Here is a 27,995-nt window from a genome sequence, read left to right as displayed (position 1 = left end):
GGGTGACTGTAATTACCCAAACATGAGGATTTTATTAGTAATTTGACATTACCTCAGGGATTTGCCGGTAATTTGCCCAAATTCAAAATACTAAATCCCTAATTTAATTTAATTTTCCCCCAATTATTTTCTCTCTCTCTCTACAGTGAAATACTACACTCCAAAAGTTGGTGTGGGGAGAGCAGAGAATGGACTGGAGTGGATTGTGTGCAGAAACAACGATCTACTCTTCCACCTCTCCGCCTGCACACACTCTCTCACTCCTCCAAATTGTTTCTCTCTCTACAAACCCAATTTCAAATCAACATGTAAATTTAGCCGAAAAATTCAGCTCCTTTCCTCATATATTATTACTGTAGTGAACACAAGTACAGAACAGAGCAAAACAATGGCTGAATTTTCTGTGAAGAATCTCGCGGCGGAGTGGCTAACGGGCACGGCGGCGGAGTGGCTAATGGGCACGGCGGCGGACATGCCCGCCCAAATCGGGCATGTTTGGGTGATAATCAGGGCTTCGTTTCTGGTTCCCCTGCTCAGATTTTCTCTGTACATTTGTTTGGTCTCGTCGACAATGTTGTTTCTCGAGTGGGTCTACATCGGAGCTGTTCTTATATATGTGAAACTCTCCGGCAGAAACCCTGAAAATATTTACAAATGCGACCCCATTTCGGAGAAGGATCCAGAAATCGGCACCGCCGCTTTTCCCATGGTTCTTGTCCAGATTCCCTTGTGCAACGAAAAAGAGGTATTTTTTGTGTTTATTCTCTTCTTCAATTCTCACACACACACACACACACACACACACACACACATGGGTGTGTGTGTGTGAAACAACAAAATTGGGTGTTTTTTTTAATTGTTTTTTTTGTGGGGGTGTTTAGGTTTACAAGCTTTCAATTGGGGCAGCGTGTAATTTATCTTGGCCTGCTGATAGGCTACTCATTCAAGTTATTGATGGTTCAAGTGACAGTTCCATTAGGGTATTAATTATTATTAATTATATTTTATAATTATGATTATTAGTGTTTCGTAATGCAAGAAATTAATAACCCGTGATTAATTGAGAATTTTATTTGTTGGTAGGATATGATTGAGAAAGAATGCATGAAGTGGTTGAGCAAAGGTGTAAACATTAAGTACCAAATGAGACAGACAAAAGGAGGCTACAAAGCTGGTGCCCTGAAAGAAGGTTCCGGATACGACTACGTTAAAGAATGCGAGCATGTCGTCATTTTCGACTCCGACTTCCAACCGGGCCCCGATTTTCTCAGACGGGCCGTCCCTTTTCTCGTTCACAACCCTGAAATCGGCCTCGTACAAGCCCGTTGGAGGTTTGGTAAGAAGGGGGAAAAAAAAGATATAGCTCTAATAATGTTCATTTTCTTGAATTTTATATTTTATCGAAACATGAAGTTTTTTTTTTTTTTTTTGGTAGTGAATGCAGATGAATGTTTGTTGACAAGATTGCAGGAAATTTCACTGGACTATCATTTCATGGCTGAGCAAGAAGTCGGATCGTCCGCTCACGCCTTCTTTGGCTTCAACGGTAAGTTTAGTATGTGTTAGCAAAGTGATTAATTAAATTTAAGTCGTTCTAAGATGATTGATAAGCATTGATTTAATTTGTTCTATATTGTCTATCAAGTAATATCATAATTTCCGAAAAATAAAATAACAATAATTTAGGAAGTGCTGGAATATGGAGAATTGCTGCAATAAATGAGGCTGGAGGGTGGGATGATAGGACCACTTCAGAGGACATGGATCTTGCTATTCGGGCCGGGCTCCTTGGATGGAAACTCGTTTACGTAGGAACCCTCCAGGTACATGCAAATAATTGTAATATACTTTGCATTTAAATTGATTTTATTTATGAAAAAACCATTAAATATTGATGTTTGTAATATAGGTGAATAGCGAACTTCCGAGTACTTTTAAAGCCTTCCGTTCTCAGCAGCACCGTTGGTTTTGTGGTCCGACCAATTTATTCAGGAAAATTGTGATGGATATTTTTAAGAGCAAGGTTTGTTTTAACAATGTTTTCTTAGTTAAAAAACGAATGAAAATGGAATTCTGTAAGCTAAATAATTGCCTTGCCTATTATTTGCAGAAAGTATCACTATGGAATAAGGTTTACATGATCTACAATTTCTTCGTTGTCCGTAAAATCATCGGCCACACGTGTGTATTCTTTTCGTACTGTGTGGTGCTACCTTTGACGGTTCTGTTACCCGAAGTTGATGTTCCAAAAGCAGGAGCGGTTTTCGTTCCGTGCATCATCGGCGCTATAAACTCGATTTACGCAACTCCAAGGTCTTGTATTATATTAAATCTTCAATTAAGTACTACATAGCAAGTTCACTTTTGTTTTTCCGTTTTTCAATTTTTTTAAATTACAAGTATTGTTTTAGGTCACTCCACCTTATATTTTTGTGGATCCTTTTCGAGAGCGCCATGTCATTTCATCGAACAAAGGCTATATTTACGGGCCTGCTCGGTTCAAAGAATGCTAATCAATGGGTAGTTACTCAAAAACACGGAGATGCTGCAGAAAACAAGGCCAATAATATTATCGAAGCAACTGCACCAAAGGAATCAAGATTTAAGATTCTCCGAAACAGGTGGATTTTAATTTAATTTAATTTATTTTATTACTGAATCTGGAAACGTGACGATAATTTTTATTTTTTTTCCGGAAATTGCAAGAATATTACTACCGGAGCTGGGAATTGCCGTTTTTGTTTTATGGAGTGGATGCTATGGATTTCTCTACGGTAAGGATTACTATTTCATATACCTCTTCATTCAAGCAATCACCTTGACAATGGTGGGATTTGGCTTCATTGGCAAAATTTTGCCAAATTATTAGCACAAGAAGAATTAGTCCAATTATTTTTATTTAATTTTTTATTTTTGATATAAGCAATTACAATAGTTGACTTTAGTAGAGATTTTTCTTTGTCAACCTTGTTAGAAAAAAAGATTTTGGTATCAATTTCTTGATCTTGCACAATTCTTATTATTGTCAACTTAAACTACATTTCTTTTAAAGTGGTTCATTATTTGTCCTCCAAAGCCTTGTTTGGTTATAAGATAAATGATTAATTGCATAATTAGTTAATTTATCTTGACTTATTAAGAGATTGTATATTACACCTCCCATTTATACAATTGGATTCTCTTGTATTATTGCAATAAAAAGAAGCACTCGAATAGTATATGTATCGTAATTTTTGTACAAATGCGTTCGGATTGCAGAATATACGAACTTCAAATCTCCGGCATTAATTCAAACAAAGAGCAAATTAAAATAAGAATTCCAAGTTTTCTTCCAAAAAAATATTAAAAAATAAAAATAAATAAAGAATTTCAAGTCCAATACTAAGAGAGATAATCATATACTGTACAAACATATTTTAGTGAAAATTGAAGAAACTATGAGCTACCAGTCAATTAACTAGTACCTAACTCTAATAAAATTGACTTTGTTCACCCCCAAAAATTCTCCTTAAATCTTGCTTTTGCCGACAGCTGAGATTCATTAATTTTGCTTTTAATAAATTAAATAAATCAATTGATTTATTACAAGAAAGCATGATATTAGATATATAAATAATTGGTACGTGGACAAAGAATGCCCTACTTTGGACGAAATTTTGCAGCATGTGGGCTGCTTCATTGCAATTTGTTTTCATTTTCCCATCCTTCAATTATTAAGTTAGCATTGGCTGGTTTTTAATTTAATTTACAGCCTTTTTTTCTTTCTATAGTTATATTTCAGTTTTTATATTTCATATATATGTTAAAGGAATCCTATGGCTATGATTTTTATTTTTTTTATTTTTTTTGTTAATAAAAAAAATGCGTTGTTCATACTATACACAATGTTTTGCTGATTACCTATATGATGAAATATTTATATATATAAAATGGACTCCTTAATTTTTTTTTATTTTTTTTTTTTGAGTAAGACTCCTTAATTACAATTTAGGGCCATTTTGCATAGTAATTAGGCCTACCCCATCTAGACACGTGGCTCTCTTGAGTGAATCGTGTGTGAAGTATAAAACTGAAAACAAAATAAAAATGAAAATAAGATAAAAATCCAAAGCATGAATGAGCAAATGATGTCATTATTTGAAACTATAAGCTTCCAATTAATTAATTAATGACGTGTATAAACTTAATGAGTTGCGCATGTTACGGCCAACAATAGTTCAGGTAGTCTATTATATTTGCTTGATTAATTAATTAATTAATTAAAGCCTTAATTAGTTGCCTAATTAAGTCTTCCTGCATGCATTAAATTATGGGTTCTAATTAGGAACGGATCACCCGATAAACTGAACAAAACGGATGCCACTGACTAAATGACATGTGGAATTAATTTTAATAAAATATGAATTATCATGTTGTCTATTGTGGGACCTACTATAAACTCATATTCCATTTTTTTTCTCTCCGTTAATAAAATGTACATGGTCATTTTATGAATATTTTCTATTAAATGCAATAAATTAAATTATATACTAAATCAATTTAGTGTAAAAATATTTGGTTAACATAAAAAAAGAGATAATAATAATGCGGAAGAAATAATTAAAGTGATTACCAAAAAAAAAAAAAAAAAAAAAAAAGAAGAAAGAAACCCTAAACTTGACTAGGAAATTGGCACATTTGAGATTTGGGAATTTGCTTCATTGAATCGTTGCTCATTGTGATAAAATTATTTGAAGTTAATTAATTAAATAAATAAACATTAAATTTGTCAATTAGTTTTTTTTTTTTATTTACCATATAACATTAAAAAAATTATGAACATAGTGTAAACTTACTATAGATTATATATAATAGTTCAATAGAAAAAGATATATATCGCTATATTTTTGTATAATTATCGCAATTTTCTTTTTTTCTTTTTTTTAAAGTAGCATGATTATGAATTATCATTTTTAATTTTAAAATAAAATGATTATATTTGCACAGCAGATACTTGAGGAAAAAATGAATGTGTAAACGGTTCTCAATTATCAGGTTGTAATTGATTGCAAATTGCAATTAATGAAAGCACAAACATTTAAAGCTATGGTTAAATATGTACACGTGTCGCTTAGTCATTGGAGTCCGTTTTTTGGTGGTAAATGGAACGTCCGTTTTTAATTTAATCTCTTAAATTATTGTTCTTAAACGTCTTACATCATATACAAGAACTGCAAAATATTCTCATACTATATTAGTCTCTTACTAAACATGATCCTTTTTTTTTTCTTTCAATTTTAACTACTTAAAAGTGTCAATCTTATCATATAAAGTATTTCAAGTTAGATTAAATTCAATTTATTGTTTTTTTTTTTTTTTACAATTTGGTAAATTAATAATAATTTTTTTTACAAGGGCATTATAGTAACTGTTGGTGTGCATGCTCTTGTGCAATAAAGATGATCAGATTCTTCCTTCTTTATGTGGCTAGTTTTCATTTAGCCTACTCAAAGCCTGGCAGCTAAGCTACACATAATTTTTCTCTCTCTAAAAAAAAAGCAATCATGGTCATTTTTGTCATTTCACTACCAAATGCATGTGCCTCCCCATATGCTAACATGCACGTTAGATGTCCTCACGTGTCCCAAAGTATACATACATTATACATATATATGCTTCTGATCCAATCTAAATCTTAGACATTCATCATTAAAATGTAACATAAATTGGCATATATATGATAAGTTTGATTAATTGCATTTTCTTGAATAATAGTACTATGACTGTATTTTTCTTTTTGTTGAAATAGCAAAATATTTGGGAAAAAATATGTTTTATGTCACATTCCCTAATAATTAATTCTAACACATTTGTTGACCAACGAAATTGCACCAGGTCAATCATTAATTTACAGGGATGCTTATTTTATTGTATATGCTGCATGATTTTCGAATCGCTTCCTAAAGTTAATAAATGTAGCTTAAGAGAGTGAGTTGTCCAAAGAATAAAATATTACTAGTAGCTTGCAGATATTTAAGTATATGATCATTAATTTTGGTTGGTTTGTGTTGGGTTCAAATTAAAGATAGAATAATTCAATATAACACATAACCTCACTAATATGAATTATAATTAGAGGGATTAAGAGTTAATAAATAGTGTGAAATAGAAAAGAAAGAACATTTTAAATCAATAAGAAATACAATTCAATCTTCCAATCACAATTCACACACGAGATTCCACAAAAGAATCCACCAACACCATCACAATACCTCAGAAGAACCAATCTCCGATCCACTCACACTCTCTCTCAACCCCTAATTCACCCGAAAACCCATAGAGGAAAACACATATAAGCACACAAGCTCACATGCATACTCACCAAACTGTCCCAAATCTCACATAGTAACTGAATTTAGGGTTTTGTTAGAGCTTAGGTCATATTATGTGTCGAATTTGCCTCCATTCTGCATGCCTTGTATATATAGGACTCGAGTCGAAAGTAGTCAGTAAAGGTACCATCAGAGGGTCAAAGTCAGCCGCGTACAGTGGCATTTGACCCACTGGTTGACACAGTAACAAAGCAGTACAAAGGAAAGAAGACACAAAATGCGGCGGCAAAACAGTATGGTTGCTAATGAGAGAGAAGCGAGAGAAAGAGATGGTATTTAAGTGAATAAATAAATGTGTTATATATTTTGCACATATCAACATATACATGTGGATGATTGTATGCGCAAATCAAATAGAAACATTTTCTTGTGTATTTAATTTCACCATATATATTGTATACAAAATTTGTGATTATTTATTAATTAGGACTTATGGAGTGTAATCCCACCTCTTCGGCACATTCATGCTGACTTGTATAGTAAATAGAAATTAATTAATCAAAATTAATCATGTTGACTTGTATACTAATTTCTTTTTTTTTTCCTTACAAAGTCAGATAAATCCCATGAAATCGGCTAAATGACAATAACATGTAAAAAATCACGGTCCCAATTTTCTTGCAATAATTGATTTATGTTTTTTTGCACGTTGTTAACGTTAAGAAAGGCACCGACACTATACCTAAAAACTCTAACATCAACACCCTCACCTTAGGTTAAATTATAAATTACCCCCTAGCAATTTTTCCGTCTTATAATTACACACACACTTACGGAATTACGAGTAACCGAATTTTGAAGATTTTATATCATTTTGAATTTTCCAATCTACCCCCAAGAGGGTAAATGTAATATATGCCTACTTGGCGGTAACTGTAATATTTTGTCTTACTCGTGGAGTATGCGCAATTTATTCATAGTTTATTTGTTTAATAAAATCATAATTTAGACGATTCATTCATTCTGCTAGGATTTATATCGGGCTGTTAGTTTTAGGGGTTCTTGTAATTACCAATATCATATGGGTTTGTAAGTTATTTATTCTTACTTTAGGGGTTATCCGTAATTTATCCTTGATTTCATTTGATGCCATGGGTATGCAATAAATTTCAATTTGTGTAATTATGTATAGATATATAGTATAGTGTATTATAATTTATATTGTAATGATCATGTCTAGTATATAACAAGACCTTATCATCTAATTGAGAAAATAATAAACTAGTGGATTTAATAATATATTTTAGGCATTATTTGCTCTTTCATCTCCCAAATGGCCAGAAGAATTATTGGACTATTACCTTTTTAAATAAAACCTTGAGAAAATTTATATGATGATGATGATGATCTTATGAATTATATGATAGCTTATAATTGCAACTAATTAAATAAATTACAATAATTAGATGCATTTGGATTTTATGCAAAATTATGGGATTTGGTAGTTAGGAATCAACAGCCTTCACGTTTTACTTTTTATCTATGAGCAATACAATCTATTTGAAAACGATTAATTGTCGATTTCCAGTTTTGCACGAATATTAAGAATCACATCTTGACTTTAAGAAAAATACACTAAAAAATTAAAATAACCTTCATCATTTAATGATGTGATAAGAGATAGTAAATACTTAGAGTTGAATTAATAAGATTAAAACATGACAAAATGTATTTAATGCAATATTGAAAATTTAAAATAACAGATAATATGAACAAAAATATATATATTTTTTTAAACGGTTATTGTAGAACATATGAACTATTGACAACCCCGAATTAACAAATCAAGCAGACCATTTATGCCGATATATTTTCGGGTAAAATAATTTAAAAGTCACTCAATTATTTTGGAGATCTATAAAAAAAATATTTTAAGATTTGCATTTGTGCATAAAGTTCATGTTTAACATGTCTACAATTTGTGAATCATTAGTCCAATTTGTAGTAAAATAAATTCACTAATGACTAATGAGAATATTCTCCAAATTCCAACAGCAACAATATGGAGGATTCGTGCGCACAACTCTTGAAGTTGAGGAAAAAAAAAAATATTTCTCCGAAACGAAAACTGTACTCAATGTTTAGAATATAATCAAAATATTCTAGTTGAAATAATTACTATTTTAAAAATCGGGTCAATTAGATAAAAATCATCAACTCGACTTAAGTATTTTTTTTTTTTGAATCGACTTAAGTATGTTTATTTGATAGAAATTTGGTATTGAATTAGGTGGTGTATGCAAAAGATTTTAGAAATAGTTTATGAATGATTTTCTGCACATAATTTATTTTTAGGTGTTTGTATAACAAGTTTTTGCTTTTGCTTATGTTAAAATAAGTTGTCTTAAGTTATAATTTTAAAAGCACCAATTTAGTTGTTTTTTCTATTTTAGTTAAATTTCCATCTAATTTTCAAACACCCCCAACTTTTAGTTAGAAACTCTTAATCCCAACTTAGCTCACAATCACTAACTTCTGCATTTAAATAATTTTTTTTTTCAGATATCACCTTAATATATATCAGGGTATTAAGAACTCAGGACTAAAATAGCCACAAAATGTTTAAAAGACTAGTAAAAATAATTATAAAAACATTAATAATAAACAATAGGGTTTAAGAGACTTTTAATTTTTTTTTTTTGTATAATTCACCTGTACATTGAAAACTTGGATAGATGGTTGTTCTTTTTTTACCTTACATATGATTGGCCAATAATAGCTAAAGAATTAATAAGGTAAAACCCCACATTTCCAAGCTAGATCAATGGCATCATTTCTTTTTTTCTTTTTGCATGGCATGCATATATATAATTAATCATTAATCAATCAATTATTCTCTTTTCTATTGAAACTCCGGCGCCGGAAAAGGGTTCCGGTCACCGGAAATGTGACTCTATCTTGGGGTTGTTCAGTTAGGTATCCCGTTTTTGGATAAAAAAGGCAGATTGATTTCACTTATTAAGTAGTTGGAACAGTTGGAACTTATTATCACAAGATTTTTTTCATTTTCTGATGACAACTTTTAGTAAGTGTACTTGGATATGATGAATTAAAAAAAAAAAAAAAAATATATATATATATATATATATATATATATATATATATATATATATATATATATATATTTACTCTCATAAGTTTGTTGAACGAATTTATTATTTGATTGAGGATATTATACAAAATTATTGACAGTAAGACGATACTTTAATTTGTTGTCCAGCGAATAAATAACCTTTTCTTTTATTTTCTTTTAGTCGGTGCACCAATTTTCTCATTCGTAATTGAGCAATAAATTAAATGTCCCATTTTTGTTTGAAATTCTGTACTTGTTAATATTGGATTTTTTTCTTAAAAAAATTGAAAAATAAAAGGAAAGTTCACAAGGGTAGATTAGGAAGAGTCAACATTTTTCTCGTTTCCTTTCTCAGATGGGAAAATTGTAGTTTTGGTCCTCTATGTTGCTTATTTAGGAATTTAATCCTCTAACTTATCGTATTTCAACTGTACATGCAACAAATTTGCAAATATAATATTTTTAGTCCTATTTTGCATGATTTTTTGAATTTTATGACGCGGCAAATAAACTTGACGTATTTTACTCATATGGACGCTTGGAAGTATTTTTCTTTTTTTTGACATTCAATTTTAAACATAATCGCACACATACATCTGAACATGACATGATATAAGTTATAACCAGATCCAATTAAGTTCATCGAATATAGCATAAAACAAACAATAGTCGAGCTATGTTAACCAAAGCCTAAAAAGTAGCTAGTAACAAAAACTGATTTTTTATTTTTTTTGGTAAGTAAATTACAAAGAATTAATTGTAAAAAAAGAAGACAATTAATTAGTAGCAATTAAAGGAAGTCCAAATAAAAGAGCATATATTGACTATAAAACAACTTCATATTTCTCACACACTGACTCCGCCATAACTTGCTCCCACTCTCCTCACCTCCCCTCTCTCTCTCCTCTCTCTCCTCTCTCTTCTCTCTCTCTCTCTCTCCTCCGCTAACAATGCCGCAATACTTCTCTGTTATCCTTCCACTTTGATGTAAATAGCAGGAAACTGGAAGTTATTGTTTGGCCCAAATCCCAATCTAGAGAGAGAAACAACTAGAGAGAGAGAGAAAGCTGAGAATGGGATGCAATAACAAGGATCTGCAACTCAATTAAAGCACTGAATCAACTCCTTCGGAATCCAATTTCTTCTTCTACATACATCAATTACTCTGTTTCCGAATGCAATTCTGAGATAGTTTAGAGAGAGAAGTAGCAGATCTACTGATTTACATTTTACAATCCCCTGTTTTTTTTTCTCTCTCCGAGAACAGACGAAGAAGAAGAAGGGGAAAAATGGCGGAAGTATCTGCGAACAGCTTCATACCGGAGTCGCTGCCGGGTTACTCGGCGGACATAGCGGGTCAATTAGGGATGCTGTGGGAGCTGATAAAAGTGCCGCTGATAGTGCCGCTGCTGCAGCTGTGCGTGTACATTTGCTTGGCGATGTCGATAATGGTGTTCATGGAGAGGCTGTACATGGGGGTGGTCATCGTACTGGTGAAGATGTTCTGGAAGAAGCCGGAGAAGAGGTACAATTTTGAGCCGATGAAGGATGATTTGGAGATGGGGAGTGCTGCTTTCCCCATGGTCCTTGTTCAGATCCCCATGTTCAACGAAAGAGAGGTCTGCTTCTCTCTCTCTCTCTCTTTTTTTTTTTTTTTTTTTTTTTACCGTTTCTATTGGTCACTTTTCAGTTTTCACACAGACAACACACATGGGTATGTGTGAGGTTTTTTTTTTGTTTTATAAAGTTGTTTGTATTTTTGTTGTTGGGTGTGCAGGTTTACAAGATCTCAATTGGTGCAGCGTGTAATCTTTCATGGCCTGCTGATAGGCTTGTGATTCAAGTACTGGATGATTCAACTGATCTTGGAATCAAGGTACATATATTTATATATCTATATATATATATAGCTGTAGGTACATAGATATAGGAGACACCTGCATATCAATTATCACTATGTTAATAAATAAAATAAAAACCAAAAACTTTTGAGATTTATTTTTTTGTTTTTTATATAAGGATCCTGCTATAAATTCTATTTCATTCGGGAATTATTTGTCATTTTACAATTTTTATGAAACATTAATTGCATTAATTAATTGAGAAAATAATATTTAGTGATTTTATATATTTTAATTTATGCATATTTATTGATTTTCTTAATATGCGCGCAGCAACCCAAAACGACATTTAAATTGAGACGTGATTAGTGCATAACAAAATATTCATAGTTTTTTTCAAGAAATTATTTTGTTTAAAATTATTTGTCATTTCAATAGATTAGTTACATGTTTTTTCAACTTTACCCTTATCGTCTCGTGATTGTTGTAGGCACAATTAATGAAAAGAATATCCTAGTCAATTTCTCACTTTTTTCAAATAATGCATGCATATTTACTATTTTTGGCTGTTTTCGTATGCACTAATCTCAATCTTAAATCTTGTTAATCCAATCTCCAATAGTGCTAATCGTAGATCAAGGCTTTAATAAGCATTTAGCCCTTTTCTACCCACACCTATTTTCCATTATATATATAGATTTATTCCTACAAGTGGCAACTTCTTCATAATTGCACTTGTTCTTCTCACTACATCTTTTAATCTTAATTATTTAGGGAAATTTTTCAATATCAGTTAATGATTTACCATAACCGACACTATCATTGTCGGAAACATTGAATTTTCCTAAAATGGGCGCGAGTGGTGATTACGTAATACTCGCCTTTAATTTTTAATTTTTTGCGTTATTAATAATCTTAATTAATGTTTTTATTTTTTTTAGGATATGGTAGAGAAGGAATGTATGAGATGGGCGAGCAAAGGACTTAACATCACGTACCAAATTCGAGAGTCGCGAGGTGGCTACAAAGCCGGCGCGCTTAAAGAAGGATTGAAACGCGACTACGTTAAAGAATGCGAGTACGTCGTCATATTCGATGCTGATTTCCGACCCGAACCCGATTTTCTCAGACGGTCCATCCCTTTTCTTATTCATAACCGGGATATTGCTCTTGTGCAAGGTCGTTGGAGATTCGGTGAGTCTCTTTTTTTTACTACTAATTATTCGCTTACGAAAATTATATAAAAATATTAATTTCCATGTTACTAAAAATAATTGACGCATTTATTGCGTTACTAATAATTTACATGCCAATTGGGTTTTCGAGAAAACCATAAATTACATAAATTATTAAATGATGTATTTTTTTAAAATTAAAATATTCGAATTGGTAGTCCCCAAGTCGAACCACTTTACTTTGATTATTTCCCCAAACATATAAAACATTTAGATTAGTGTAGAATTGAAGTCACAATAAAGATTTTCCTTATAATGCAAAGTGTCGGTGGTCTTACTATCGTCACTGTTACTAATATTGCGCTGGGGCCCTTATAATATAGTAATATTCTCTTTTCTCTGGTCTTACTTTTTTCTTCGTTGCTTCTCGGAGAGATTTGTTGCATACATCGCGGTACATGTGGGACCCATTCTACGGGTTATAATCTGGTGCAACTAGTATAAAAAGCTGGTCTTTATAATATAATATAATATAATAAAATATAATATTACTACTTTCACCCTCCAACTTTCCTTAATTGTCTATTTTTGACTTATTACGTGTTTGGGGGGATTTGTTTAACAACCACCACTGTATTAATAATAAAATTGGTAAAATTGATTAGTTGTAGCTACTCAATACACTAATTCTCGTTGTTAATTGATTTTTTTTTTTTCACATAATTTCAAATACTAATTAATATATTTTTTTCACAATTTCAAATATTGCTTCTTTTTTTTTTAATTTTTTTTTCGTTTTTATGTATTTTTATATGAGTTTTTAATAAACTAATAATAGTATGATAAAATATATCTTTCTTTAGTCACGAAGTCTGAAAATGACGAAATTGTCCTGACTTTTGCGGGAAGTATCTGCGTATTCCCGCGGGTAAAAGTGCTAGATATGCGGGGCAGGTTTGTCCTTTTCTTTGAAAGGGGACAACCGGACAAAACAGCAAATTAAAGCTGGTGAATATATATTTTCACTGACGTAGGTAATATATATAAAGAAATAGTCAAAAGGTCAACCGAAGGGTAGAGTAGTCATTTCGCCTCTATCCATCCATGTGCTAGTATTCTCTGCTCAGTACACACATGGCATCACTGGGTGGAGCCGCACTGGCTAATTATTTATTATTATTTTTCCACAAACAGTTGTCAACGTTGCCGACAGTCACAATTTGAGGGTGAAAAAAAAAGAAAAAAATATATAAATTAAGATTGAATTGGAAATTCTAATTTCCAGGTTGTGATAGGTGACGTGGCAACTATGTTAAATGTTCGTGTCACGTGGTGTCAGAAAAAAAAAAAAAACAAAAAAAAACAAAAACTCAAACCACTCACGTGGCCCGAAGTCCCAATCATATGTTGCAATCTTGTTTGCTCTCATTGCATATTTTGTATCTGTAATTTTTATTTTACATTTATGATAGGTTAATTACCAATTTACATAAAAATTAAAAAAAATTACTTTTTTGACTGCAGTGAATTCAGATGAGTGTTTGCTGACAAGGATGCAAGAAATGTCATTGGACTATCATTTCACAGTTGAGCAAGAAGTTGGATCAGCCACTCATGCCTTCTTTGGCTTCAATGGTAAATTAATTAAAGTCCAAAGATATTATCAATTAATCAATATCTTAAATCATTAATTAAACTTTGCTAATTGTTAATCACATTCAGGAACTGGTGGAATATGGAGAATTGCTGCAATAAACGAAGCCGGTGGTTGGAAAGATCGAACCACGGTCGAGGATATGGATCTTGCTGTTAGAGCTGGTCTCAAAGGCTGGAAATTTCTTTATTTAGGAGATCTCCAGGTTTATTTTTAACATTTTCTATTTATTTTATTTTAACATAGTTAATCATTTATTTTACATGAAATTTATTCTTTGCTGTAATTTTTTTTATTTTTTATTTTCTTGGTTTATAGGTGAAAAGTGAACTGCCGAGTACGTTTAAAGCGTTCCGATTCCAGCAGCACAGGTGGTCTTGCGGTCCGGCGAATTTATTCAGGAAAATGATGATGGATATTGCAATGAACAAGGTTTGTTAACATTTTAACTTTCAGACAATATAATGTAAGATTAGTATTAATTGTTCGTTTGTTTGGTTGATTTTGGCAGAAAGTTACGCTGTACAAGAAGTTCTATGTGATATACAGCTTCTTCTTCGTTCGAAAAATCATCGCGCACATGTTCACGTTCGTCTTTTACTGTGTTGTTCTTCCGTTGACGATTCTTGTTCCTGAAGTTTATGTCCCGAAATGGGGAGCCATTTACCTTCCTTGCATTATTACCCTTCTCAACTCTGTCGGAACTCCAAGGTACGTAAATGCAGTTCGATTTCATTTTACTATTTCATTTCGTATTTCGTAACGTAACGTAGATAGAATTAATTACCTAATAAAATAGATTCGTAATTCTAACAAATATGTAAAATGTTTCCTTTGATATTCATAGTTATAACTTAATTTTTTTTTAAATAGGTCATTCCATTTGTTGTTCTATTGGGTACTTTTCGAGAATGTGATGTCATTCCACCGAACAAAGGCTACAATCATCGGTCTTTTGGAGGCGAAGAGAGTCAACGAATGGGTAGTCACCGAAAAACTCGGAGACACTCTCAAAAACAAATCTAAATCATCTGCGCCAAGGAGATCACTATCCAAGTTCATCGGTGACAGGTAACGAATTAAATCAAGAATTCTCTCCAATTATATTTATGTATGAAATTGCAATAATATAAACCAACTTTTTTACTTCAATATTCTTCAGAGTACTCGTGCACGAGCTAGGGTTCGCGGTGCTCCTTTTCGTGAGTGGATGCTACGATTTCCTCTACGGGAAAAACTACTACTTCGTTTATCTATTCCTTCAAACTATCACGTTTACGATCGCGGGTTTTGGCTACATTGGCACAATAGTCCCAGGAAATTAGTTACGCATCGACATTTATATATATATCGGGGCAGATCGAGTTAGCTTTACAGCTCAAATTAGTTAATTTAATTACCTGTATTAAATATATTACACAAGATTTGGTTTGGTTTGATTTGGAGAAACACAAAATCGATGTCTTGAAATCGCCGTGCTGAAAAAGGGGAATGCTGTGATCATCAGCATCAATCTACATGTTGTTATTATACAGAGTGAAGACAAGCAGAAACATCAGAAGTATTAGAGTTAGTTAAATTAATAATGTATTTTTATTTTATTTTTTGGGTTTTAAGTTATAGTGATTTTGTTTGGTGTGATTGTACTTTGTTTTGCTAAAGTAATTTTAATTTTTTTTAAGGCAGTGTTTTTTTTGGAATATCCTCTTCCTTAGATCGTAGCATATGCCATAATTATTCTTTTTTTTCTTTTCTTGCTCAAGAAAATAATAAATAAAAAATAAAAAGATATTGAGCAGTAGTGTACAAAGTACAATGGTGTGTGATTAAAACTTCTACTGCTTTCTTGTGAATGGTTATGATGCTTTTGTGAGGCAGGACCACATTTGATTCGTTTCGTGTTTCATTAAAATCAAAGTACAACCATATGTACTATATTTTGATGATTAATCCAATGTGAAACTATCATTCATATATATATATATATATATATATATATATATATATATATGTATATATATAAATTGGCGTAATGGGAATATAACCCGTGAACTAACACTATCCTTCTTAGCCCGATACCACTCGAGCAATGCCGTTGCAGTAAGTTTAGTTATACTTGAAGCGAGCCATGTGAAGTGGGAAGAAATTCTAAGCTAATTTGATGACAGAAACATTGGTAGGAGCACCTTTTAATTGATCTTAGTTGGTTGAACTGTCTATATCTCAATTCTACTGTCATTGGTCTTAAAATTGACCTCACAAAACTTGTCCCTCAATTTTGTTCGATTATTGCAACAATAAATGTCACACAAAAAGAAAGTACTAAGTGCATCCATCAATATGTTTCACATTTGGGGTCCTTATTTAGTACATAAATAAATTTTAATACACATTTAAAAGTTATATTATGCATTTACAACTTTGCAATCGAATGTGTTAAGAGAAAAAAAGAAAAAAATTTCCAGTCGAAGAGTAAAAAATCTAGAATATTCACGAACAGCAAAATAAGAAACAAATGAATTTTAACGTTGTAAACGTTTAATCATTAAGTAGTTATATGAACAAAAATGGTTCAAACTTGACCGAACACACTGAGAATTAGATTCGACTCAACTATAATCGGACCGAGCCATCAGACTTCGGTTAAGTTCGGCTCAATTGCTGCTGGTCCACCGGGGGAAGTTGGACTAAACAAATGTTTGTAGGAATTTTTACATAGGCCCGTTTCTAACTGGGCCAACATTGAAATATGCACTTTGGCTTTACAAAGTTTTTTTTCTTTTTTCGTTTTTTCTTTTTTTTTTTAGTGGAGGGCTTTACAAAGTTTGAATACGTATAAATTCATCAAAATTGAATTTAAGCATAAACTGAAGAGATTGGCTTCATAGTTTACGATAAAGATTCAGGAATATTATTAAGGTTTGGGAAGATACATGATATAATGGATGATTGATAGGGATGTAAATGAGTTGAGTCGAACGTATATTTGTTTAAGTAATTTTTTTTTTGGTATTATTATCGAACTTTTAAAGTTGTGTTTGAGTTTAATTTGATAAGCAATTGAATTGAACTCGAAGAAAACTTTAATTAAACCAGGTATGAATCGAGCTTGAATTAATTAGTTTTTTTTTTATTTTACGTTTTTTTATACTTTTTACCAATTGAGCTCAAGTTTCACAGCTCATCGAACGAAAGTATGTTCTCAAACATGTTAGTTGGGTTAATAAACCGAGCTCAAACAAACCTTTAACACAAATATCGAATTGAATATCGATTTTATTTTTTACAATAATGTGTGTTATACAAAAAAGTAAAACATTTTGTATTGCATCGTTAAACTGAGCTCAAGCAAGTTTTTTACGAACAATGTCAAATTGAATATCATACTGGATGCCATACAGGAAAAATTATGTTGTGAATAAGGGAGAAAAAAAAAAAGAGGAGGAGAAATTAAATTAAAAAAAAAAGGCAAAGATTAAAATAAAATAAGTGGTGGCTGTGGGGTTCGAACCCACGCGCACTTATGTGCAGAAGATCTTAAGTCTTCCCCCTTAACCACTCGGGCAAACCACCTTTTTAACAAGATTGTATTGAATTACTTATATATTAAAATATATAATAAGTAGAAGAATCCAGAAGCAGACATTAATAAAACTTGTCGCCTAAGGTTAAATTCTCTCTCTAACTCCGTTCTCGCTCTCTCATTCTATGTACGAAACCCTAACCAGAGGACGCACCGGTACCCAAATTAACGAGAAGAAGCTTTTTGTTATCGGAACTCTGCAATGGCGGAGCACTTGGCTTCAATTTTCGGAACGGAGAAGGATCGGGTAAATTGCCCGTTCTACTTCAAGATCGGCGCGTGCAGGCACGGTGACCGTTGCTCGCGTCTCCACACGAAACCCAGCATTAGCCCGACCCTGTTACTTTCCAACATGTACCAGCGCCCCGACTCGATTACCCCGGGCGTTGATGCCCAAGGCCTACCCATCGATCCTAAGAAGATGCAGGAGCATTTCGAGGTTTTTTTTTTTTACTTTTATTATTAATTCGTTTTTCGGAATTTTAATTGCTTAAGTTCATTTATAAGATATTTGTATACTTTATATTACTTCGATTATTGTTGCGTGAAAGAGGAATTTCGAGTTGTAATTGACTCCCAAAATTTTATTAATTTCCTGTGTATTGTGATTTCGACAAAATGTTTGTTATAATTATCGATTCCGCTTGCTCTTTCCTTCAAATGTTCAATTTTACTTTATGAAGTGCCGTTTGACCTGATGTTCGTGATGTTGATGTTATCCATGTTTCGAGTATATCCTGTAGGACACGGTGTTTCGTTTTACCTATCGTTTTGCAGTCAAGAGCTGCCTCTGTTATCTGTGTAAAGTTAGAAAACATAGAAGAATTTTCAGCTTGTATCTTATGCTATCTTATACTTGAATTTGAAAACGCCATTATCTGACTGATAAAGATTTCAAGTTAAGCAAAGTATCTCTTGTGATCTGCTTGTTTTTCTTCTGTTAGGCTAGGTATCTGTGATGTGTCAGTATCTTTTTACGTGTTTTATATACTGGAATACAATAGATGTTCGGTGCTTCATTGGGGCTCTTTTTGGTGCTGTAGGATTTTTATGAAGACCTGTTTGAGGAATTGAACAAGCATGGAGAGATTGAAAGCTTGAATATCTGTGATAACCTCGCAGATCATATGGTAATTATTTTCTTTTTATGAAGTTTATTTTGATTTGTAAGTAGATTTATTGAGTATTAATAGGACTTGTTTTGCAGGTTGGCAATGTTTATGTCCAATTTAGGGAGGAAGAGCATGCTTCTAAAGCTCTGAAAGCTCTTACTGGAAGATTTTATGCAGGTACTAATTTTTTTCTGTTCGTTTTTAGTTCTGTTCCTTTATGTAGAATTTCGTAGAGTTGTCGCATTTGCTTGTTCGTTTTTTCATATTATTTCGGCTGATCATGATTTCGTGTGTAAATGATTTTCCCTGCAGGACGGCCCATAATCGTCGATTTCTCTCCAGTGACTGATTTTCGTGAAGCAACTTGTAGGCAGTACGAGGAAGATGCATGCAACCGCGGTGGGTACTGTAACTTCATGCATCTGAAGAGGATTAGCAGGTATGTTAATCACTATTACTCATTTAGTTAAATCATGCAAACATTTGATTGATATTATTTTATGTCACTATACAGGGAGTTGAGACGTCAATTATTTGGGAGGCAGAGGAGAAGGCACAGTCGAAGCAGGAGCAGGAGCAGGAGCAGAAGTCCGTACAGGCACCGTAGCTATGAAGAGCGGTCCCATGGAAGTCGAAGCCACAGCAGAAGGCATGATGATGATGAATACCGTGAAAGTCAGAGCAGGAGGCGGAAAACCTCGAGTCCAAGTCGAAGGAGGGGTAGAAGCAGGAGTCCAGGTGGCAGGAGGTATCGAAGTCCTATTAGGGAAGGAAGTGAAGAGAGGCGTGCTAAAATTGAGCAGTGGAATAGGGAAAAAGAAGAGGCCGACCGTGCGGGCAATGCAGCTGCTGCTGGCGGTGATAGTAGAACAGATAATGGATATGCGCATTAGTGGTTTGTTTCTTCTCTCTCCATCTCTGACACATACACACACTTTGCTGTCAGATTTTGTTTTTGTTCTTGATGATAAAGTTCTCTTGAGTAAGGTGTCCTGTCTCTCTAGACGTTTAGCTTACTGCGCATTTTCCAATGTGCAGGTGGTGTGCAGGTTTACAGTTCTTTCATATGGATCATGATAGATTTTTGTGCTCCTTTACATGTGTTTTTGTTAATTCTGTGCGTATGTTTGTTTTGTGCATGAATCGATTGCGTGGACCCTATTTACCCTACTTCTCCAAACACATGTCCGTTTCTCTTTCTCGGTTTCCTCCTGCCCCCCGTCCCTTCAATCTTTGCTGTTAAAATGTAGCTTAGGCCAGCGAAAGTATTGCCTTCCCTTGGCTTGATTGCTTGATTTATCGAAATATCTTCCCTTTTTTATTTCAACTTCTATTTCTCTTGGTTGAATATAGTCTGTAGATGAACTCTCGATGTGGCTCACCGAAAATTTGATTTATGCATCAAAAACATTTCTTTCGACAAGAAAGATTATATGTGCCATTGAAATATTATGTTAATTTCTGAGAAAACAAGCATCAAGTAAAGTGAGCATCTTCATGGTAGTTAAGTTTAACACGTGCCAAATAGGATATAGGTTCTTCAGTTTACCGCAATGTCGAACCCTTTCAAATATTGTTTGCCTACCGAGAGTCCTCTTGTTGCATGCATGGTTTTATTTTCATATGCAGTTGTGTGTTATTGTTTGCAGTCAGGTTAATCATGTTAGCCACTACGAATCCAGGCTAGTGATTTCAAAGTTTACATGTTCGATTCTTTTTGATGTTACATAAGATCTGACTTCGTAAACGAGTTTTGCAGGTCCAGGTTCCCTGCTTATAGAGACTTGAGTAGTACTGATTCTTAATCACATATTACCATGGGATTTGTACAGGTCTTTTGCTTGCAGTGACAGAGTTTCGGTTCAGCTACACTATTTGCAGGATGAAGATCAAGTCGAGGATGAATCGAGTTCGTTGCTTATTAATGATGACTTGTTTTGTTTTTCTCTCTCTTAAGGAATTGCAGGTTGAGTAGCTCCTAGTTTGCAGCAACTCTTGTTATACTATCGAGATTGTAACTCTATTTTGCTCGTGTTTTTCATTTAGTTGCGTTGGAGAGCGGATTTTCCATTATTACTCTGATGGTCTCGATTTATACATTTGGAAATTGAACAAACTAAATACTAGTTTTATAAATAATTAAGTTAATAACAACATACTTAAAGAACATGAACTGCGTGTATACCATTCCAATCAAAGAAAATAGATAAGATGCTAGAGTTACATCACCAAAAAGATAGTGTCTAAATTTATATAATAGAATAACGAGTGGATACATTTCATTGGACAGGTGGAAGATAGAGACTGAGTCACAATGTTTTAATTTTGAAATTTGTAGCAACCTAAATTAAAAAGAACATATTATTATTTTTTTGTACAACTTGTAGAATCTTAACCTAATAATACTAGTAGTAGGAATCTTTAGAAAGACAGATGTGGCTGTAATAGAGGCTGCTTTTTACAGCAAAAAACTCATCAACTTGAGCCAAGGTAAATCCTTCTTCATAGACTCATCCACTTCCTTTGAACATTTTGCTGATGTCATCACGCACGCGCCGCCGCCGCTATTAGTAGTGGCCGCCGCCGCCGCCTCTTTTGGGCAGAGAAAGAAGTTTCTTGAACCCAATTCCATTAGCTTCTCCTCTCTGTCCAAACCTGTGGATATATTCAACCAAATTTCTTAATTAGCTTTTTATTTTATTTTATGTGTTCAGTAAATCTCATTTTATTCAAGCTATTAGAATTCTATAATTACACAAAGAAGCTTAGATCAAGAATTGAAGATCCTTACTTTCTAAGCTAAACTGTGAGTAATGGAGGTCGAAGCCAGACGCACCGTCCGCCGGAATAACAGGGCGCCGCGCCTCCTTCACATACTGCCGTATCGCCGCGGCAATCAAGTCATCCACTGTGGCCTCCGGCGGCAGCAGCACGTGCACGGCGCCAGGGCTCCTCTGTACCGTCACGTGCAGCAGCAGCTTCGTGAGCTTCTGCGGCCTCCCCATGTTCTCCTCCGTGGCACTTCCGCCGGAACTCCTCCCCGCCGCCAGCAAATCCGGCACGGTTCTCGGCCTCGGAAGCATCTCGGCCACCACTCCGCCCCCTCTTACGTGGAAGGACGACGCCCTCTCCGACAACCTCCCCTTCTTGTTCTTCTCCGTACCCCCTTTCCGGTGACACTTTGGCGAAGGCATTAAGTCCAAAAATATACAACTGTTTGTGTGTGCCTGAAGTTAGTTACCTCAGGCGGCGGTAGCGAAGGAAACGGAGGCGGGGAAAGCCGAGAGCTACGGCGGAGAGGGGGCTCTCAAGTTCTTGATGGCCGTCAGCGTACATAACCAGAATATAATTAATTTGTTCTAGAGAGAGAGAGTTTACCCTAAGAAAGAAGGAAGAAATCGTAGGAGAGGCTGAAGGAATTTATACGCAAAGAATATGAAAATAGGGTGCGCCTTCAAATTGATTTGGCAAGATAAGATGACGTGTATATTTGCATTATTCGGATCACCGTGTGAGAAATATAATAATAATAAAAAATTATATTAAGATAATTATAAAATATTATATTAAGATAATTATAAAAAATTATTTGAATGAATTAAAATGAATGAAATTCTGCTCTACCAGGATAATTAGGAGAAGAGATTATATTAAGACATTGAAAAAATCTACAATTTATGAATCAATAAATATTATTTATTTAGTTTGAATCAATTAAAAAAATCAGGTCTTCAGACTTTATATCCAACTAAATTTAATTATGGGGTTGACAATTTTCTCAACAGGTAAATCCTGGAAATTGTTCTTGTTTAATTTATGAATTAATAAATAAATAAAATTAATAAAAATTGGATAAAGATTATGAGTCACACTCAAAACCTAGTCCTAGATCTATTTCATTAGACAAATTCCAGATTAGAAAGTTGAAGAAAATAAACAAAGTCTAGGGTTTTATTATTATTTTGGGAAAAGAGGTAGTGGAGAAAAGCGTGTTACACCAGAATTTGCAGCGTGTGTTGGTCGGTAATTTGGAGTATTAAGCGTGTTTTAGCAGCATTTGGCATTTTGCTGAGTGACGAGTGGCCACGTGGACGTAGATGAGAGGTTGATTTGGCGGAGAATATATATAGCCACGTCAGATAATATTCAAACATAAAATGATAAAATTAGTGATTAATTTTGATATAAACAGTTAGTCTATAATTTGATAATGTACTAAAAAGTAAAAAATTACAACAAGAAAACGTTATGATATATTAGTTCCATATCAAGGTTGTTCTGACTATTAGATAGAACAGTTTACTGTAAAAATTATATATATATATATAAAGTGAATTACAATAATAGGTCAATTATATTTTGAGTTTTTTTTTAATCAAGGAATTGGCCTCCAACTATTTAGGTGCACTGGATAAATTTATATTCTCGTATAATAGTTTGTTAATCATACGAGAGACACAAATAACACTAGGTTAACTATCAGTGTAAACTCGACCTGACGATCATTGACAAGTGTATTCAAACTTAAATCACTTGATACAATTCACTTGCTCTAACCGCTAAATCATCATTTACAGGACTAAGAATTCATTTTGAGTTCGTAGAATACAATCATCTTAAGTTTACGTATAAAATAGAAATAGCGACTGCATTTGGACAAAAATAAAAGAACACTACTTGTAAGATTTTTTTTTTCTTGCATTTTCTGTAATGTTGATTAATTGCCAAAATAAATTGACCACACAAGTCAATATCAAAGGAAAGTTCTGGAAAATAATTGGATTAATTAATTCCTGACTAGGAAAATCATGGTTGGTTATTAATTAGTAGGTCCCCAAACAAATAATATATGTGATTATCAGAAAAGCGAGAAAGTGAACTTGTGTTAATTGATTTATGTTCGAATTCATTTATTTATGGTTGCCGGGTAGTTTACGTTTCTTGTATGATTTGCAAGCTATCATATGAGAATGTCGATTTATTCAAGTGAACAAAATATGGACTATGGTGTACATGTAAGAAATTATATAATTATTTTTCTTTCACATACACTATTTATTACTGTCCAATAAGTGTCTCATTTCGGTGTTTAAAACACAAGTGTGTGTTGTCGGCCAAGTTGAGATTAAGACATCACACACACAAAACAAATAAAATTAAATAAATGGGTCTACAAACATTAATTTTGGACACCTTATATGAAAGTGAACACTGGTAAGAAAAGATAGATTTGATATTGAAATAATGATATGTATTTTTAACGAATAAAACACAAGTGGATATATCATACATCATATATATTAGACATCTTTCCAAATATTACTATTTAAATTAAATTAATGTATCTGATTAATTAATTTAATATAAGATAATTTTCCAATGGTGGGGCTTTAATTTGGGGCTAGGTAGGAATATTCACCTGTCAAACGCATTCAATAGCCAATTTGAAGGTCAAATTCATCACTTAATTTTTGATGTAATACTAATCACTAATTCATTAATTCATTAATGCCCCACAAATCTTTTTATAATATTATTGTGAACTGATTTTAGTTTTAGCACTCGACGAAATATTATTAGAAAATTGATTTATTTAGTTTCAAACTTGCATGCACACTTGAATCATGCTTTTTTTTTTTATATATGATTTCACCAGATGCAGCATTTCATAAATTGGCTACTAGGTACATCAGATGCAACCAATGATCTAGCACACAACAAAATTCAACTTGTTAAATAGACACAATTTCAAGCAAAAGAGATTCATCTTTACCGTATTATATTTATTTATTAGCAATTGCAATTATTGACGAAAGCTTATTGTATAGATCATAAAAATGACGACTTTCAAAATTTAACTTTTCTTGGCAACGCCTTTCCAATTTCATCGGCATCAAAAGCATCAACCTCTTCACCAATGCATTCGCATGAGCCAGACGGCGTACACATCGGGACTCTGCTTCCGCATTTGCGGTGACATTCTTCTGGATGCACGCACATCCATACATCGTAGTCTGCCGATACTGTACGTTATTCAACCAAACAAAAGTAGCGTCAATAAATTTTTTTAATTTTATATTTTTCTTATAAGAATATTTGAATAGCTAGTAAAGAAAATACAGGATTAGAATTATAAGAATTAGGATTTAGAGAGAGAGAGAGAGAGAGAGAGAGAGAGAGAGAGAGAGAGAGAGAGAGAGAGAGAGAGAGAGAGAGAGAGAGAGAGGCTAACCAATGGCGAAAAGCAACAAGGTGACCAAGAAAAACAGCTTGTTAGAAGCCATACTATATATTTTATTTATTTATTTTTTGAAGAATAGAAGAAGCTATAATACTATTGACTATTGACTATTATGAATTAAAAGTTGTAAGAAAATAGATAATTATTAGTTAGAGAGTACCCATATATATATATAGATCACATATATATAATCCAATAAGAGGTAATTTCAGTATGTGATATGCACAATCAAAATTCTTTGTGGATCAGGTAAATCTCTAAAGTAATATTGTAATAAAATTAAACCGATAATGCAAATATCCAACTCAAAGATATATTACCAGAAATAAATATTTGACTAGCTATTATTACATAATTGTAGAATCGACTCAATAAATATTAAGTTTATAACTTTAAGCCTCGTTTGCTTACCTATATTGGATTACATTGAATTATGTGAGATTGGATTAACATCCCACTGACTAAATAATTATTTAGTCAATAAGATGTTTGACTCGTTAGATTAAATCTTGTATTAAATTTGTTAAATTCTAGTATTAAATGTGAATTTCTAAAAAAAAAATTAATTTAAGAAAATTAAGATATTGTTTAAGTATAAAATTGTATTTTCTTCTTTTAATCACCCATACAAAATTAATCGCATGAGATACTAATTTAATCAAATAATAGCATTTAATCGCGGGCTTTAAGTGTAGTAGCGGACTTAACTAAATACAAATCTCATCAACCAAACATCTTACTAACCCCTACTATTTAGTTAGTAGAGCTTAATAGCACTACTCACTCAATTTCATTTTGATTGTCGTTTTGCGCTAATTCACTTATATTAAGAAAACTAATAAAAGTGTACGGATTTTAGAAAAATCATATTAAAATGACTGAAAAACCACTTTTATTAAATATTTAACCATTAATTCTCTTATAGTAATAAGTAAATAATTAAGAATACACGATAAATACTTATTTTGAAAAAAAAAATCTCTAGAAAAACAAATAAAATAGAAAGGATGCAGTACTAATTATTCTCAATTCTAGTAATTCAGAAGCGGATAATCATTGAATTTAGTTTCCTTGTATTAATTCATCTTCAAATTAATATTAGTTTCCTTGTATTTCTTTGCAATCACTAATCATTCATCTTCATCTTCACGCTATACAAGTGTAAATTGAATCATTAATTAACTTTATGCACGTACACTTGTATAATCAATGAAATAATTCCCCATCTTTCTTTGTGTTATTTTTTTGGGGCTCTTTGAGAAAACCCCCTCATTATTTTTTTTAATTGAGGGAGGCCCAAAATATTTTAGTCCATTTGAGAAAAGTCCACACCCATTTTCAGCTATTATGCTTTCCAGCTTTGTCCCCACCCGCCACATCATCAGTGGGTCACGCTCAGCAATTTTTTTTTTTTTTTTTTTTTCCGTTTTTTTTCTTAATCGACTATGAAGCATAGTCGATTAAGCCTTAATCGACTATGCTTCATAGTCGATTAAGGAAATTATTTAATTATTTTTTTTTTTTTGTTTTTTTAATTTTTTTTTTCTATATCAGGTGTATTAATCGACTATGATGTGAAGCATAGTCGATTAAGAATCTGCTACTAAAAATAACAAATCACAACTGCGAAAAAAATACAAAATCAACTATATATTACCAAAAAAAAAAAATATACAAATATTATAAATGATTTATACAATTGAAAGCAATAAACAAAAAATCCAAAAAAAATAAAAAAAATTGGAGTCGATGAACCTTAATCGACTACCAGAGCATAGTCGATTAGCTTAATCGACTATGAACATGTACATAGTCGATTTAGGTTTCATCCACAAAAAAATCAAAAAACAACCTCCCCTTCGTCACCACACCACCCAGAGCTCCTGCCATGGCCGAACCCGTCAGGTTTTAAGAAAAAAAATTGGCAATTCATCAAAAAAAAAAAAAAAAAGCTATGGAAATTGAGCATCAAATTATAGTGAGGGGTGAAGAGGAACAACAAACAAAGCAGCAGGTACAACTCATCAATCCACCTTCACCTTCATCCTCACCCTCCCATGAATTCTCCTTCACCATCTCCCTCCACCCGCCGCCGCAACCTCCGCCGCCACAACCGCCGTCCGACATTAACACTAACAAACCAAAATCCCCTCCTCCAATCGCCGCCATCGATTTATCTCCGGCGGATGAAATCTTCTTCCACGGCCACTTACTCCCCCTCCACATCCTCTCCGGCGGCGGCGTTGGTCAACGGAGGCACCTTTCATCATTTTGGCAACGGTATCAGTGGACGGCAGAGGAGAGATAGTGGTGGTGGTGAACTGGGGAGGAATGAAGAGAGAGAAATGGGGTTGTTTGTTGATGAACGGTGAGCCAGGTTGGCAGCGGCGACGGGGGCGACGGTGATGAGAAGATTTGTCGGAGAAAGAAAAAAAAAAAAACAAAGAACACGGCAGAAGAGAAGCAGAAGACGAGAAGATGAGAAGACAAGAAAAAAAAGAGAGAACGGCAATGGGTTAGGGGTAATAAGGGTGGTTTGGGAATTATTAAATAATATTTGGGTAGGATATTAGGTAAGGGGGTTTTCTCTAATTATTTTTGGGAGGGGGGGTTTTCTTAACTCATTTACCTAGATGAGGGGGGTCTTGCTAATTATCCCTATTTTTTTTGTGTTATTATGCGACACATATTTTAGTGGGATTTAATAAATGTCGTTTCAGTTTGAATAACATTGTTTCGACTTTAAACCTGAGTTTGACTATTTTCATTGCTGAGTTTAGCAAAATTCAAAACACGGAAATTAATGATATATCAACTTGGATGAACAAAATCAAATGTTGGATGAGAAATATATGAATGAGTCAATGATCAATGCTCCAAACTTTAGTGTTTTAGGCTATTTAAAATTCAAAATTTAATTCATTTACGCATAATTCTATTATACA

The 27,995-nt window shown here is 33.1% G+C and overlaps 4 protein-coding genes and 1 non-coding gene across 7 annotated transcripts; 3 read left to right on the top strand and 2 right to left on the bottom strand.

Annotated features, from left to right (window-relative positions):
• Nucleotides 1-14: 14 nt before the first annotated feature.
• LOC105959082 (glucomannan 4-beta-mannosyltransferase 1) lies at nucleotides 15-3,075 on the top strand. Its single transcript, XM_012983107.2, has 9 exons — nucleotides 15-745; nucleotides 882-980; nucleotides 1,084-1,336; nucleotides 1,436-1,546; nucleotides 1,687-1,823; nucleotides 1,910-2,023; nucleotides 2,111-2,313; nucleotides 2,412-2,621; nucleotides 2,707-3,075. The coding sequence occupies exons 1-9, from the start codon at nucleotides 389-391 to the stop codon at nucleotides 2,867-2,869; spliced, it is 1,647 nt and encodes a 548-aa protein (XP_012838561.2). The 5' UTR covers nucleotides 15-388; the 3' UTR covers nucleotides 2,870-3,075.
• Nucleotides 3,076-10,243: 7,168 nt separating this feature from the next.
• LOC105959081 (glucomannan 4-beta-mannosyltransferase 2) lies at nucleotides 10,244-15,814 on the top strand. Its single transcript, XM_012983106.2, has 9 exons — nucleotides 10,244-11,063; nucleotides 11,222-11,320; nucleotides 12,227-12,479; nucleotides 13,985-14,095; nucleotides 14,183-14,319; nucleotides 14,433-14,546; nucleotides 14,626-14,825; nucleotides 14,988-15,185; nucleotides 15,277-15,814. Exons 1-9 carry the CDS (start codon nucleotides 10,734-10,736, stop codon nucleotides 15,437-15,439), a joined length of 1,605 nt encoding a protein of 534 aa, XP_012838560.2. The 5' UTR covers nucleotides 10,244-10,733; the 3' UTR covers nucleotides 15,440-15,814.
• A 1,790-nt stretch (nucleotides 15,815-17,604) lies between these two features.
• On the bottom strand, nucleotides 17,605-17,687 carry TRNAL-UAA (transfer RNA leucine (anticodon UAA)). The gene has a single exon. It is a non-coding gene; the product is annotated as a tRNA-Leu (tRNA).
• Nucleotides 17,688-17,742: 55 nt separating this feature from the next.
• Nucleotides 17,743-20,930, top strand: LOC105959079 (splicing factor U2af small subunit B). Of its 2 annotated transcripts, none has more exons than XM_012983102.2 (6): nucleotides 17,743-18,136; nucleotides 18,741-18,827; nucleotides 18,905-18,986; nucleotides 19,122-19,248; nucleotides 19,324-19,704; nucleotides 20,642-20,930. In XM_012983102.2, the coding sequence occupies exons 1-5, from the start codon at nucleotides 17,900-17,902 to the stop codon at nucleotides 19,700-19,702; spliced, it is 912 nt and encodes a 303-aa protein (XP_012838556.2). In that variant the 5' UTR covers nucleotides 17,743-17,899; the 3' UTR covers nucleotides 19,703-19,704; nucleotides 20,642-20,930. The 2 variants fall into 2 exon arrangements, with proteins under 2 accessions (XP_012838556.2, XP_012838557.2); XM_012983103.2 differs by having other exon boundaries at nucleotides 19,848-20,930.
• Nucleotides 20,931-21,042: 112 nt separating this feature from the next.
• Nucleotides 21,043-22,320, bottom strand: LOC105959080 (uncharacterized protein At4g22758). 2 transcript variants are annotated; one of them, XM_088812953.1, is made up of 3 exons: nucleotides 22,051-22,257; nucleotides 21,601-21,988; nucleotides 21,043-21,464 (listed from the first exon to the last, which is right to left on the bottom strand). In XM_088812953.1, the coding sequence occupies exons 2-3, from the start codon at nucleotides 21,890-21,892 to the stop codon at nucleotides 21,268-21,270; spliced, it is 489 nt and encodes a 162-aa protein (XP_088669079.1). In that variant the 5' UTR covers nucleotides 21,893-21,988; nucleotides 22,051-22,257; the 3' UTR covers nucleotides 21,043-21,267. The 2 variants fall into 2 exon arrangements, with proteins under 2 accessions (XP_088669079.1, XP_012838558.2); XM_012983104.2 differs by having other exon boundaries at nucleotides 21,601-22,320.
• Between the last annotated feature and the right edge of the window lie 5,675 nt (nucleotides 22,321-27,995).

The sequence above is a fragment of the Erythranthe guttata genome, chromosome 14 (genome assembly GCF_056151865.1).
Source record: "Erythranthe guttata isolate IM_541 chromosome 14, IM_541, whole genome shotgun sequence".
In the NCBI taxonomy this organism is placed as follows: domain Eukaryota; kingdom Viridiplantae; phylum Streptophyta; class Magnoliopsida; order Lamiales; family Phrymaceae; genus Erythranthe; species Erythranthe guttata.
The sequence above is the reverse complement of the archived record's forward strand: the minus strand, read 5'-3'. Positions and strand labels throughout refer to the sequence as shown.

Bases quoted from the DNA above. Each gene is read 5' to 3' on its own strand.
- LOC105959079 (XM_012983102.2), top strand. From the start codon at position 17,900: ATGGCGGAGCACTTGGCTTCAATTTTCGGAACGGAGAAGGATCGGGTA. The intron at 18,828-18,904 runs GTAATTATTTTC...CTTGTTTTGCAG, and splicing joins ATAACCTCGCAGATCATATG to GTTGGCAATGTTTATGTCCA. The intron at 19,249-19,323 runs GTATGTTAATCA...GTCACTATACAG, and splicing joins CATCTGAAGAGGATTAGCAG to GGAGTTGAGACGTCAATTAT.
- LOC105959081 (XM_012983106.2), top strand. From the start codon at position 10,734: ATGGCGGAAGTATCTGCGAACAGCTTCATACCGGAGTCGCTGCCGGGT. The intron at 14,096-14,182 runs GTAAATTAATTA...AATCACATTCAG, and splicing joins TGCCTTCTTTGGCTTCAATG to GAACTGGTGGAATATGGAGA. The intron at 15,186-15,276 runs GTAACGAATTAA...AATATTCTTCAG, and splicing joins TCCAAGTTCATCGGTGACAG to AGTACTCGTGCACGAGCTAG.
- LOC105959080 (XM_012983104.2), bottom strand. From the start codon at position 22,003: ATGCCTTCGCCAAAGTGTCACCGGAAAGGGGGTACGGAGAAGAACAAG. The intron at 21,465-21,600 runs GTAAGGATCTTC...ATATATCCACAG, and splicing joins CTCACAGTTTAGCTTAGAAA to GTTTGGACAGAGAGGAGAAG.
- LOC105959082 (XM_012983107.2), top strand. From the start codon at position 389: ATGGCTGAATTTTCTGTGAAGAATCTCGCGGCGGAGTGGCTAACGGGC. The intron at 1,337-1,435 runs GTAAGAAGGGGG...TTTTTTTGGTAG, and splicing joins ACAAGCCCGTTGGAGGTTTG to TGAATGCAGATGAATGTTTG. The intron at 2,024-2,110 runs GTTTGTTTTAAC...TATTATTTGCAG, and splicing joins TGGATATTTTTAAGAGCAAG to AAAGTATCACTATGGAATAA.